The sequence below is a fragment of the Equus asinus genome, chromosome 20 (assembly GCF_041296235.1).
Source record: "Equus asinus isolate D_3611 breed Donkey chromosome 20, EquAss-T2T_v2, whole genome shotgun sequence".
In the NCBI taxonomy this organism is placed as follows: Eukaryota; Metazoa; Chordata; class Mammalia; order Perissodactyla; family Equidae; genus Equus; species Equus asinus.
This window is the reverse complement of record NC_091809.1, coordinates 93240420-93253959: the sequence shown is the minus strand read 5'-3', so window position 1 is coordinate 93253959 and position 13540 is coordinate 93240420. Positions and strand designations below refer to the sequence as shown.

General features: G+C 39.6%; 1 protein-coding gene across 5 annotated transcripts in view; it reads left to right on the top strand.

Moving 5' to 3' along the window:
• DENND5A (DENN domain containing 5A) overlaps positions 1 to 13540 on the top strand; it is an 84776-nt gene that overhangs the window by 28821 nt on the left and 42415 nt on the right. For all 5 annotated transcript variants that reach the window (XM_070491081.1, XM_044751844.2, XM_014844089.3 and 2 more), the window contains 2 exons: positions 129 to 238; positions 1954 to 2611. In XM_070491081.1, the coding sequence (XP_070347182.1) occupies positions 129 to 238; positions 1954 to 2611 (768 nt within the window). The remainder of the gene's footprint in view (positions 1 to 128; positions 239 to 1953; positions 2612 to 13540) is intronic.

The following is a 13540-nucleotide window of genomic DNA, read 5'->3' as shown; positions in this document are numbered from 1 at the left end:
TTAGATGATTGGCATACTAACTCCTTTGCCTTTATTTCTGTACCTTGCTGGACTACCAAGCTCAGACATTCATAACCCCATGATTTCAAGGGAATTAGAGATGATTTGCTTCATTCTTTTTCTTGCAGGAGAAAATTTTGAGCAGACACCGTTGAGACGAACGTTCAAGTCTAAGGTCCTTGCACGATATCCCGAGAATGTAGAATGGAATCTCTTTGACCAAGATGCAGTGGGAATGGTTAGTATTTGTTAGCTACAAGTATGAGATAATTTACAGAGTAGTTTATGGTAGGATTGTGAGTTCAGACTGTGGTAGCAGTTTCCACCAGTACCAACAATTTTTGAAGAAGGGGTTGCGTGCATATTGTTCATGATTCTGCATTTTGATTAATATATCAGATATACTAAAAGTCACAATGGGTTTCTGTTGTGTCAGACAAATACATAGTAATGGGTCAGTGAGCTATTGGTTGGTACTGAGCTATTGGTTGCTTATAGCATTGAGATTACATAATGAGTGAGCTTTAAAGCAATTTTCTCTCAGTCTGCATTGTATATACCTGAGTAATATGGCAGAAATGGGTATTTTTGTTTCATCGTTTTAAAGAATCTCATGTAGGAGAATACTGTTAGGAGTCAGCTAACCTTTAGTGAGTATTCACCTTGTGCTAGGTACTGTGATAAGCATTTTACATGAATTAACTCATTTAATCCTCAGAATACTCTTTGTAGATAATATTAAATAAATACACACACAGGCATAGACACACATATTATACAAGTGAGGGAACTAAGATCCAAAAAGGTTGTGTAATGTGTTCAAGGTCACATGGCTAAGAAGCAGTTGAGCTGGAGTTTGAACATTGTAGTCTGGTTCCAGAGCTCTGCTCTTAACCGAATCTTTTTACTGCCTCTTTTAGTTTTTAATAGCTTTTTATAGTTTTTAGAGGATGATCTTGTTTGATGCATGCAATAACCCTGTGAAGGAGATGGAGTAAACTATAGTATCTTCATTTCGCAGATGAGGAAACTGAATCTTAGAGAACCTCAAGGTTTTTGACTCCTAGTCCAGTGTTTATTTTGTTCTAACGTACTATATTCTAGAAACAGCTAGGCTTTGGGAAGTCAAGTTCAAGGCTAATGGGTATAACATAATGTAGGTCCTCGTATTTGTTAACCCAGGCTGCTGGTAATTCATTTGTATAAGCCAGCTTTGTGTAAAACTAGAAAATGGGGACTGATTGATTCAGGTCAATTTGATTAGCTGTCTAAGTCTCTTTATATAACCCATCTGAGTTAAAGTGAAAAAAGTGCGTCTTTATCCTGATTATGTCATCTCCTTGCTTTGTATGAAATGAGCACCCTTTTTTCTATGAAAAGAGAAGGTTTTATTGCTGACAGAGTTTTGTGAGCTGATAGGGTCTAAAACTTTATTTTATTTTTAGGTGGCAAGTTGCATCTGTCTGGTTTTTAGATATATTTCTAGCATCATCTCCTAATACATGCTATCATGCTTAACCACCTACCTGAATTCTCCTAGCTTTCTTTTACCTCCTCATCTTTGTGCATTTTCTTCCTGCCCCTGAAATACCTGTCTTTCCCTTATCTACCTGATGAATTCTAACATAACCTCATCTAGAAAGCCTTTTCTGATGTTCCCAGGCTGGGTTGTCTGTTCTGTGTTCCCCTAGAGCTTTGTTTATACTTCTCTATAGCCTGATAACAGAAATTATAATTTTATTTGCTTGTATGTCTTACATGTCTTGTAAGATATGTACGATGTCTTGTATCTCCCATTCGGAGATCTCTAGGGCAGATATTTTGCCCTGTTGATCTTGTATCCCAAACACCCAGCACAGTAGGTGCTCTGTAAGTAAATAAGTAGTGATAATGTTCTGAAAAGAGGATCATCAGTGAGTGTTCTTACCACTTGTTTCCTTGTTTTTTTTGCAGCTATGCATGCCCAAAGGGCTGGCATTCAAGACCCAGGCTGATCCCAGGGAGCCCCAGTTCCATGCCTTTATTATCACAAGAGAGGATGGCTCTCGGACATTTGGATTTGCCCTCACATTTTATGAGGAGGTGACTAGCAAGCAGATCTGCAGTGCAATGCAGACCCTCTACCACATGCATAATGCTGAGTATGATGTCCTACATGCTCCCCCTGCTGATGGCCGAGACCACAGTGGCATGGAGGATGGTGAAGGCACTCCTGGGACCAAGCTGCAGCGCTTTAACTCATACGACATTAGCCGGGACACACTCTACGTCTCTAAGTGCATCTGCCTCATCACGCCCATGTCCTTCATGAAAGCATGTCGGAGTGTGCTGGAACAACTTTACCAGGCGGTCACTTCACCTCAGCCCCCTCCACTGCCCCTTGAGAGCTACATATACAACGTACTCTACGAGGTGCCACTCCCGCCTCCTGGCCGGTCCTTGAAGTTTTCCGGGGTCTATGGGCCAATAATCTGCCAGAGACCAAGTACTAATGAGCTTCCTCTATTCGACTTTCCTGTCAAAGAGGTCTTTGAACTGCTTGGGGTGGAGAATGTGTTTCAACTTTTTACTTGTGCCCTTCTGGAGTTTCAAATCCTGCTCTACTCACAGCGTAAGTCAGTGCTTACTAGGGCTTTTTCCCTGCATAGGGCCTCCCTTCTTTCCATATCAGATACCGTGCGGCTGACTATCAAGGTCAAGGGCTGTTACAGTTTGAGCAAAACCCAGATCTTTTGCGAGTAGGTGGTGGATGGCAAACTGATGAAACATGAGAGGGCTCTCATCATGGCCTTTTGCTAGGTACTCCAGTCTGGGAGGGAAACCCTGCCCCCTGACGTCCCTTCTGATTGATGCTGAAAAGAGGGGCAGAAGGGGATGGTCATGGAAAGCTCACTTTCCATCAGATCTGTCCTATCATTCTGCAAAGTTATCTCTGCCCCTTTCTCAGCCTGATAGTAAAATTGAGGATTCACAAACGATGACCCTTCATATTTTTGCAAAAATATATTTGAGAAAGAGAGGATGTATTGCTGCTTTCTGTTGTTTGTTTCTTATAACTCAATTGTTTTATTAAACAAGAGAGGTTAAATGGATGTGAGCAGCAGATTTGGACAAAATAGTAAAGTAGATCAGAAGGAAACAAGTGTTTATTAAGTGAGCCTGACAAGTAACATAAAATTCGTTCATTCAGTACATATTTATTGAGAGCCTGCTGTTTTCCAGGGGCTTGAGATACAGTGGTAGACAAAACAGATAATCTTTCCTATAATGGAACGTATATTTTAGTGGGGAAAGAGAGGTGATTAACTAAATAAATTTATAGTATGTAAGATGGTAATAAGGTCTGCGGAGAAAAATAAAACGGAATAAGTGCGGGGCTGGCCCCGTGGCCGAGTGGTTAAGTTCGCGCGCTCCGCTGCAGGCGGCCCAGTGTTTCGTTGGTTCGAATCCTGGGCGCGGACATGGCACTGCTCATCAAACCACGCTGAGGCGGCGTCCCACATGCCACAACTAGAAGGACCCACAACAAAGAATATACAACTATGTACTGGGGGGCTTTGGGGAGAAAAAGGAAAAAAATAAAATCTTAAAAAAAAAAAACAAAAAAAAAAACAGGGAATAGGTGGGGCTGGCCCAGTGGCACAGCGGTTAAGTTTGCACATTCTGCTTCAGCGGCCCTGGGTTCGCCAGTTCGGATCCCGGGTGCAGACATGGCACTGCTTGGCAAACAATGCTATGGTAGGCGTCCCACATATAAAGTAAAGGAAGATGGGCACGGATGTTAGCTCAGGGCCAGTCTTCTTCAGCAAAAAGAGGAGGATTGGCAGCAGATGTTAGCTCAGGGCTAATCTTCCAAAAAAAAAAGGAATAGGATGGTATTTGGGGAAGGAAGTTCCAGTTTTTAGTAGAGTGATTAGTTTAGGCCTCTCTGAGTGGCCCATGTTAATCTCTATAGGAAAAGTAATTCAGGTAAAAGGCACAGGAGGTACAATGGTTCTGAGACAAGAATGTACCTGGCTGTGTTCAAGAAGCTGGGTGGTTGGAATGGAGCGAAAGAGCAAGAGTGTAGCAGCAGATGGTGTTAGAGACTTTCAGGAGGGCAGACCATACACAGTCTTGTAGGCCATTGTAAGGACTTTGTTACTCTGAGATGCGTAATCTTTGGAGGTTTTAAGTTTTTTGACTTTTTATTTTGAAATAATTTCTGGTTTATGGAACAGTTGCAAGAAGCATTCAAAGCACTCTTGTACGTTTTTCCACAATTCACCAATTGTTAACATTTGGCCATGTTTGTTTTATCATTCTCTCTGTCTCTCTATGTGTGTGAGCATAACTGAACCATTGAGAGTCATTGCAGACCATGTCCCCTGACTCCTAAATGCTTCAGCTTTTATTTTGTAAGAATAAGGACATTTTCTTACATAATCATAGTATGATTATCAAATTCAGGAAATTTAACAATGATAAAATATAGTAATCAAGTTTCACCATTGTCTAATGTCCATTATGATAATTTTTCTTATAATTCCTGATCCAGGCTCTAGTCCAGTAACATGCATTGCTTTCTGTCAATTCCTCATGTCTTTCATGACATTGACATTTTTTAAGAGTACAGGCAAGATATTTTGTAGAATATCTTTCAATTTGGGTTTGTCTAATGTTTCCTCATGGTTAGATTCAAGTTACACATTTTTGGCTAGAATGTCACAGAATTGATGTTGTGATTCTCTCAGTGCATTATGTCAAGAATCACATAATGTCTGTTATCATTACAGAAGGCACATGAGATCAGTTTGTCCTATTTTTGGTAATGTTTATTTGATCACTTGGTTAAAATTATGTCTGCTGAGTTTCTTAACTGGAAAATTATCCTTTTTCCCTTTGTAATTAATTAAGTGACTTGTGGGCAGACACTTTGAAATTCTAAATATATTGTTCCTCTTCAGAGTTTTACCTAATAGCTTTGACATCCATTGATGATTCTAGTCTGAATCAGTTATTACTATGATGGTTACAAAATGGTGATTTTCTAACTTTATTAATTGGCATTTTACTATAAGGGAGAACATTCTGTTCTCGCTTGTTTGTTTGTTTATTATTGTATGGACTCATAGATTTTTATTTTCTTCACTAAGTTGTAATACATTACTATGATTGTTTATTTTCATGCTCAGTTTGTTCCAGATGTGGTCCATGGGCAGAGGAATGGTGTTTAATCTATATGAGGGCAGAGCTTTTGCCTTTTGTTCACTGATGTAGTCCAAGCATGGGAAGAGTGGTTGGCATATAATGGGTGCTCAATAAATGTTTGTCAAATGAATGAATAACTTATGCTTATAACAGGAATACTCCAGCTACTGTATTATGAGTCTGTCCCCAAAGAGGGTGTGGAGGAGAGCAAAGAGTTCAGTTAGGAGGCCATTGCATAATCCAGGTGAGAGAGGATGTTGGCCATGACTGAGGAGGTAACAGTGAAGTGGTATGAAATGTTTGGATTCTGGATATAGTTTGAAGGTGAAATAACGGAGACTATGTTGAATTGAAGAGCACATACCCCATCTGAAGTGGACAGCCACTAATTAGTTCCAGTTAATTCCTTGTGAGAATGCTGGCCTAATGTTTCTAGATCTTCCAGTTTTTCATGAGAACTCAGATTTTTTACATGAAATCTCTGATTTTTAAACATTGGCAACAGTGTTTTTGTTACACACCCCAGGCCAAACCAAAAGAATTTGTTGGCTGAATGTGGTTCCTGAGGGCTTCACTTTGCAACTTCTGGTTTTAAAAATGTGAAGTTTCAGACTCCTGTCTCTGGGTGAAGTATAGACTTGAACAAGTCATGTTGCTTCTTAGTTACTCTGTCTTGACTGGAGCTTGGCAAAAATACTCTGAAACAGAGACTTAGCTGAATAGTGAAGACTGTCTAGTTTGGAACAGAGAGGAAGAAACCAAACCAGACATGGCATTAGAAGGCATAGTAGCATATAGGTACCTGTGATGCCTTGGTGATGTTGAGAGGAGGGAAAAGGAGAATTAAAACCAAAAATATGAAAGGTGACATTTTTCCATCAGAGCTCCTTCTTATATTTCCCAGAATATGGATTATTGTACCCATAATAAGAATTTTAAGAGGTTTGAAGGCAATTGAGAAGGTTTGTGTGTAGAATCAAATTGAACTCAGGACCTCAAGTCATGCTTAGCATGGGCAAGAAAAAGCTTTTGCCAAAAACTTCCTGGGCATTGTTGAGTGTGACTGAGGCTAAAATGGAGTGGCCTTTTATTGGTTGTAGGTTATGTCTCTATTATTAATAGAGTACTTTAAACAGTTCAGGTTGGTTTTCTTTCCTTTTTTTCTGGAAGGTTAGCCCTGAGCTAACTACTGCCAGTCCTCCTCTTTTTGCTGAGGAAGACTGGCCCTGAGCTAACATCCGTGCCCATCTTCCTCTGCTTTATATGTGGGACGCCAACCATAGCATGGCGTGCCAAGTGGTGCCATGTCCACGCCCGGGATCCAAACCGGCGAACCCCGGGCCACCGAGAAGCGGAACGTGGGAACTTAACGGCTGCGCCACCGGGCCAGCCCCTCAGGTTGGTTTTCTTGAAGTAGGTTTTTTTTTTTTTTTTACGATTCGAAGGCCTTAACATGGACGAAAATTCCTCTGATCCTCCAAAAACATGCCATCGCCACTCACAGCTGGTGTTGCCCACTGCATGTCCTGCTCTCTGAATAGAGGAGAGGCATCACTTAGGGAAAAGGAATGCAGGTGAAATTGTAAGATTCTAGGAGTGTAACCCTTGGGGTGACTGAACTACCAGTTTTAAGCAATGTTTTTTAAAAATTTGTGTAGATCCTTTTTTTAACTACTTATTTGTTCTTTGGTCCATATAAAGAGCGTTTTTTCTTTAACAACATATTTTTAGTGCTTGTTTTAAAATTATATATAGAGCAGAAGTTCTTTATCTGATGTCACTTAGTAGGATAGTGGATTGGAGAATTGAAAAGGTCATTCAAGTCTGGGAATCCTAAAAATGATACATACATCCATTGAACATTTTATTTTAACTTAAAATATATGACTTGTATAGTCACCAATCTTTTGATGAAGGGTTTAGACATTTCCTTTGATTATGGGTTCACTAATCAGATGTCTGCATTGTTTTTCTCGCATAAACTGCACCCATAATTCATCCCTTAGGTTTTCTAGATACCTTTTTTTTTTTAAAGTGGAAGGAGAACTTAAAGAACCTTGCAGAAGAATCAGAGTGGAGCATACCTGTAGATTTTTGCAGTTTTCCCTGTTCTTTTGCACTTAATTGCCTCACAATATGCCTAATTCACTTACAGTATTTTTTTAGCAACTTTGCATTACTGAGTCCTTTTAAAGCATTTAATTTTGTTTTCAGAGAAACGATCTTTCTTTTGCTTCATATTTTACCATTTATTTACGTAATATTTGGTTAAATTGTATGGTCCAGTAATAAGTTCAACCAGCACAGACAAGCTTGGGAACAGATGCCACCGACTCTTCTTAAGCATCCATTAGTTTTTTGTTTGTTTGTTTTTTTTAAAGATTTTATTTTTTCCCTTTTATCCCCAAAGCCCCCCGGTACATAGTTGTGTATTCTTCGTTGTGGGTTCTTCTAGTTGTGGCACGTGGGACGCTGCCTCAGCGTGGTCCGATGAGCAGTGCCACGTCCGCGCCCAGGACTCGAACCAACGAAACACTGGGCCGCCTGCAGCGGAGCGCGCAAACCCAACCACTCGGCCACGGGGCCAGCCCCCATCCATTAGTTTTTTACTGCAAAAGTCCTGCGTCCTCAAGGTGCACAGTCAGAACACTTCTGAAGGGAATAAAATGAAATCTCTTTTCCTCGCTCCCTCCAGTGGTAGCCAGAGATCCAGTTTCTTGTGTATCCGTAATGAAAATAATAGTTTTTTAAAACAAGTAAATAATATGTGAACAAACAATGTGGAGAAAGTTGTAAGTTTCCCTTTCTTTTTGACCTAGAATTCTACCCCTGTGAAATAATCTCTTAATTTTTTTAATGCCCTCCTCTCAAATATTTTTGAACAATGCACTATTTATGTTAAATGTTGAGTATACATGTATTAATTTTAATATTCTTTAAATTATATGTATATACTATGGTATATGTTATATTAAATTTATTAATAATTAAAATTAATTTTAATATACTATACATATATGGTTTAAATTCATATATTAAAGCTTGGAAAACATTTCAGTCATAGGGTAGAAATTTAACACATTACAAAAGGATGTCTAGTTAAGCGTAAAACTTCTACCTCTGGCCCCTGGTTCTCCTTCAGGGAGATTACCACTGTTTCCTGTTTTCTTCCAGACATAGTCATGCATGCACAACATATATGCTTTTTACAAACAACGCAAATGGGAGCATACTAATCATTGTTTTGTACTTCTTTCATTTAATAATGTATCTTGGAGATCTCAGGACATAGAGATTATTTGTTTCTTAAACACAAAGAGTACATGAGAAACACCCTTGTTTGTAGGGTTTTCACGGAAGTGCAAGTATGTCAGGACAGTTTATAATTTAGTTTCTGACGTGCAGGAACTACTCTGTAGTTTGTTTAGGAGTAGACTTATCTGTAGAGTGATCCCAAGTCTAATGTCTTTCTCTGCACAGAGACAAGTCTTGAAAATGTGCTGATTTCTCCCTCCTCACCACCCTGGGGATTGTAATCCCACTATGCTTTGCATTATCTCCTTTTGTTAAAAGTAATTGCTCATTAGACATTATGGGAGCTGTGACAGTTGCCTGGAGCTGAAATGTCCCTAGTTGATTTTGATTGGCTGAAACACTTTGGGTGCAGATGACCTTCAGCTGCTTCCTATTTATTGGTTTCACCTTCTTGGAATGATGAGCACAGAGGCAGGAAATAGCAAAGGAGATACTGGTTTCGTTGTTTGCACTTGTGTATAGAAAGTGTATAGAAATGTATAGAAAATGTATAGAAAGTCCTGTTGCTTATAGCTCTTGGAGGTTGGCATCCTAGTGTGGGTACCACAGATTGCTGGATCCCTGAGACATTGTTTATTAGGCCGTTCTTGAAAGTGGGATGTTGCTTTTTTAAAATATAAAAATGTAGAGAAAAAGAAACCCACAACTCAGACCAGAGAGGCCTTAAAATTCCAAATTTCCAGTATCTGTAAAAACCAAACCACATGAATGGAAAGCAGTCTGGTCTTGAAAGAGGCAATTCTCTCTCACCTCCAAACTTTTTTTTCTTTTTAAAGATTGGCACCTGAGCTAACATCTGTTGCCAATATTTTTTTTTTTTTCATTCTTCTCCCCAAATCCCCCCAGTACCTAGTTGTATATTCTAGTTGTAGATCCTTCTGGTTGTGCTATGTGGGATGCCGCCTCAGCATGGCCTGATGAGCGGTGCCAAGTCCGTGCCCAGGATCCAAACCAGCGAAACTGTGGGCCGCTAAAGCGGAGCATGTGAACTTAACCACTCGGCCATGAGGCCGGCCCCCTAAACATGTTTTGTTTCTGAGAAACTCATAGTTTCAAGTACATCATGAGGAATTCTTCAGGGATTTCAATCTGAGGCAAATAAAGTTATCCACTTTAGCAGAAATAAATGGGCTGAGTTTCAGATGCTAGATTAGATTTATGCTGAGAAGTAGGGAAAAACCAGGACTAGATTTCTGTACTGTTGAAAAACCTTGCTTTATGGAGCAAAGAAAGCTCCTTCCTTCAGACTCTGGCAGGCTGTTTTATGGTTGTAGAGTAGGTGTTCCCAGACTCTGCAGCTAGGTGCCGTGAGGAGTGGTCCAGAGCCCAGCGAGCCTTATGACAGGCATTTCAGAGACTCCTCTATTCCAGAGGGTCGGTTCACCCTCTGTGAGGTGTCACTGTCCCTGAGCAGATGTGCCAGGAATGCCAGCCACATAAAGCACCTGCTTTATTGACTTGGGGTAAGGGAAGGAGAAGCTTTTTGGTTTTCTCATGCTTGAAAGACCTCTGGTACTTCCTGCCTTTTTTCTTATATCCACAAATGGTGTGTGTGTGTGTGTACAGTGAAAAAGGGGGATGCGATTTTTCATTGTAATGTTTATTCAAAATATGTGTTTAAGAGCCAGTATAGGGACATAGTAAGACTAGATCTTCAGCTTTAAAATATCACTTGAAGGCTTTCTCCCACGCTTTCACATTCTTTTGATTGATCTTAATTTTGAATTTTGAAATAAGTTCTTGTGATGTTTGAGATTCTCAAGATTATTGCTCTTGAGTAGATTATTTACAGACATTCATATCTAGAAGAAAACGGAAAAATACAAGAACTGAGTTCTCATCAGGAGAATCATTAGAATTCTTCATAATAATAATTGTTAGAGTGCTTGTAGAGCAGAAGGGTTTCAGCAGAAAACAGATAAGCAAAATTGTGTAGATGCCCCATGGAATTGAGGAATTGCAGAACAGGCAGAAGGTAGAGCTTGCAATGGTCTAGATTTTGTTACTCAGTTGTTGCTTACTTTCATGTAGGACTAAATACTTTTTCTTCTGAATTACTACATAGAATATCTAGTCCTTGAAATAGTGGGGTTTTTTTTTTTGTGGTTTGGGAAGTGTTTTTGTTGTTGCTTCAATGGGGGGGAGGTCCTCACTAAATAGTTTGTAATATGGGAATGACAATGCCGTGTGGGTGCAGTGAAGAATGAGATACACTCTCTCGTTGAACTCTTAGCGTCTGACCCCGTCTTTAGTGAATATGAAAAGCTCATGTTCTTTTGTCCTTCTGCTAAACCAGTTGTATTTTTTTAATTACAGGCAATCAGATCTCTGAGCTCAGTTTTACCCACTGATAGGTACATGACTAATTTGTCAAGTGCCTTAGTTTCCCCGAAGAAGCATGCGAAGCACTTTCCTGTAGTGCGCTCAGAATGTTTGAGATGATGACGTTTTAGTCATTAATTTGTTTATTTGCTTACTAGTTAAAAAAACAAACAAACAGAAAAACCCCCTTATTTCCAGGTCTTGCTCTTTGCTTAGCCAGGAGCGAGGCGTTAGGCAGTTTTCAAAGCTTTGTTCATGAGCAATTGTAGGACGAGCTTCTGCCTAATTGCTACGTATCAGCTTCTGCTCACTGCTACTTGCTGTTCCTCATTTCCTGGAAAGCTTTTTGTTACTTATAACTCGTTTATGAACCAAGCTGTGATTTGTTTAAATGGTGGGGTGGGTTTTTAGGACATGAAAACACTTTAACTCTTATGAAAGCTCGTTTGAAATCAGCCATTCCAGGAGGATATTACTCGTGATTTTAAAATTTGTGTTCCTGCTTGGTCCTTAAATGCCTGAAACCAACATACCATTTTTGAATAGTAGTTTTTAAAATTTTGACTTTAACAGATTCATTTTATTGGTTTCACCAATGTGTTTATTACTCATTTTTTTTAATAAAACAGGTCTAGAAATTGCATTCTGAAGAAAAGCTAAACTCTGAGCGCAAGCCTTCCCTTCCAAGCTAAGATCTCTGACCTAAAACAAGTTTTCTTATTATTTATTTTTATTATTGTTATTTTTTAATTGCAGTAACGTTGGATTATGACAATATATAGCTTTCAGATGTACATTGTAATATATTTCAAATTCTGTGTAGATTACATCATGTTTACCACCCAAAAACTAATTATAGTCCATCCCCTCACATGTGAACCTAATCACCCCTTTTGCCCTCCCCCACCTCCCCCATGGTAACCACTAATCCATTCTCCATTGCTATGTGTTTGTTGTTGTTTTTATCTTCTGCTTATGAGGGAGATCGTATGGTATTTGACTTTCTCCCTCTGACTAATTTCACTCACCATAATACCCTCAAGGACGATCCGTGTTGTCACAAATGGCCAGATTTCATCATTTCTTATGGCTGAGTAGCATTCCGTTCAGTATATATACCACATCTTCTTTATCCATTCGTCCCTTGATGGGCACCTAGGGTGCTTCCAAGTCTTGGCTATTGTGTATAGTGCTGCAGTGAACATAGGAGTGCAGGTATCTTTATGCCTTTGTGTTTTCAAGTGTTTAGATAAATACCCAGCAGTGGGATAGCTGGATCGTATGGTAGATCTATTCTTAATTTTCTGAGGATACTCCACACTGCTTTCCATAGTGGCTGCACCAGTTTGCACTCCCACCAGCAGTGTACGAGAGTTCCCTTCTCTCCACATCCTCCCCAACACTTATTGTTTCCTGTCTTGTTAGTTGTAGCCATTCTGAGGGAGTGAGGTGATACCTCATTGTAGTTTTGATTTGCATTTCCCTGATAGCTAATGATGTTGAGCATCTTTTCATATGCCTGTTGGCCATCCATATATCTTCTTTGGAGAAATGTCTGTTCGGATCTTTTGCCCATTTTTTAATTTGGTTGTTGGTTTTCTTGTTGTTGAGATGTATGAGTTCTTTGTATATTTTGGATATTAACCCTTTATCTAACATGGTTTGCAAATATCTTCTCCCAGTTGTTAGGTTGTCTTTTCGTTTTGTTGATGGTTTCCTTTGCTGTGCAGAAGCTTTTTAGTTTGACATAGTCTCATTTGTTCATTTTTTCTTTTGTTTCCCTTGGCCGGTCAGACGTGGTCTTGAAAATACGCTGCTAAGACCGATGTCAAAGAGCGTACTGCCTATGTTTTCTTCTAGAAGTTTCATGGTTTCGGGTCTTACATTCAAGTTTTTGATCCATTTTGAGTTGATTTTTGTGCATGGTGTAAGGTAATGGTCTACTTTCATTCTTTTGCATGTGGCTGTCCAGTTTTCCCAACACCATTTATTGAAGAGACTCTCTCTCCATTGTATGCTCTTGACTCCCTTGTCAAATATAAGCTGTCTGTAAATGTGTAGGTTTATTTCTGGGCTCTCGATTCTGTTCCATTGATCTCTGTGTCTGTTTTTGTGCCAGTACCATGCTGTTTTGGTTCCTATGGCTTTGTAGTATATTTTTGAATTATTGGAGTGTGATACCTCCAGCTTTGTTCTTTTTTCTCAGGAATCCTTTTGCTGTTCAGGGTCTTTCGTTGTTCCATGTAAATTTTAGGATTCCTTGTTCTGTTTCTGTGAAAAATGTTGTTGGGACTCTGATAGGGACTGCGTTGAATCTATAGATTGCTTTAGGAAGTATGGACATTTTAACAATGTTAATTCTTCCAATCCAAGAGCGTGGAATATCTTTCCATTTCTGTGTCATCTTCAATTTCTTTCAACAATGTTTCATAGTTTTCCGTATACAGATCTTTCACCTCTTTGGTTAAGTTTATTCCTAGGTATTTTGTTGCAATTGTAAATGGGATTGTATTCTTTTTTTTTGAGGGAGATTAGCCCTGAGCTAAATGCTGCCAATCCTCCTCTTTTTGCTGTGGAATGCTGGCCCTGAGCTAACATCTGTGCCCGTCTTCCTCTACTTTATATGTAGGACGCCTACCACAGCATGGTGTGCCAAGTGGTGCCATGTCCGCACCTGGGATCCAAACCGGCGAACCCCGGGCCACCAGAAGTG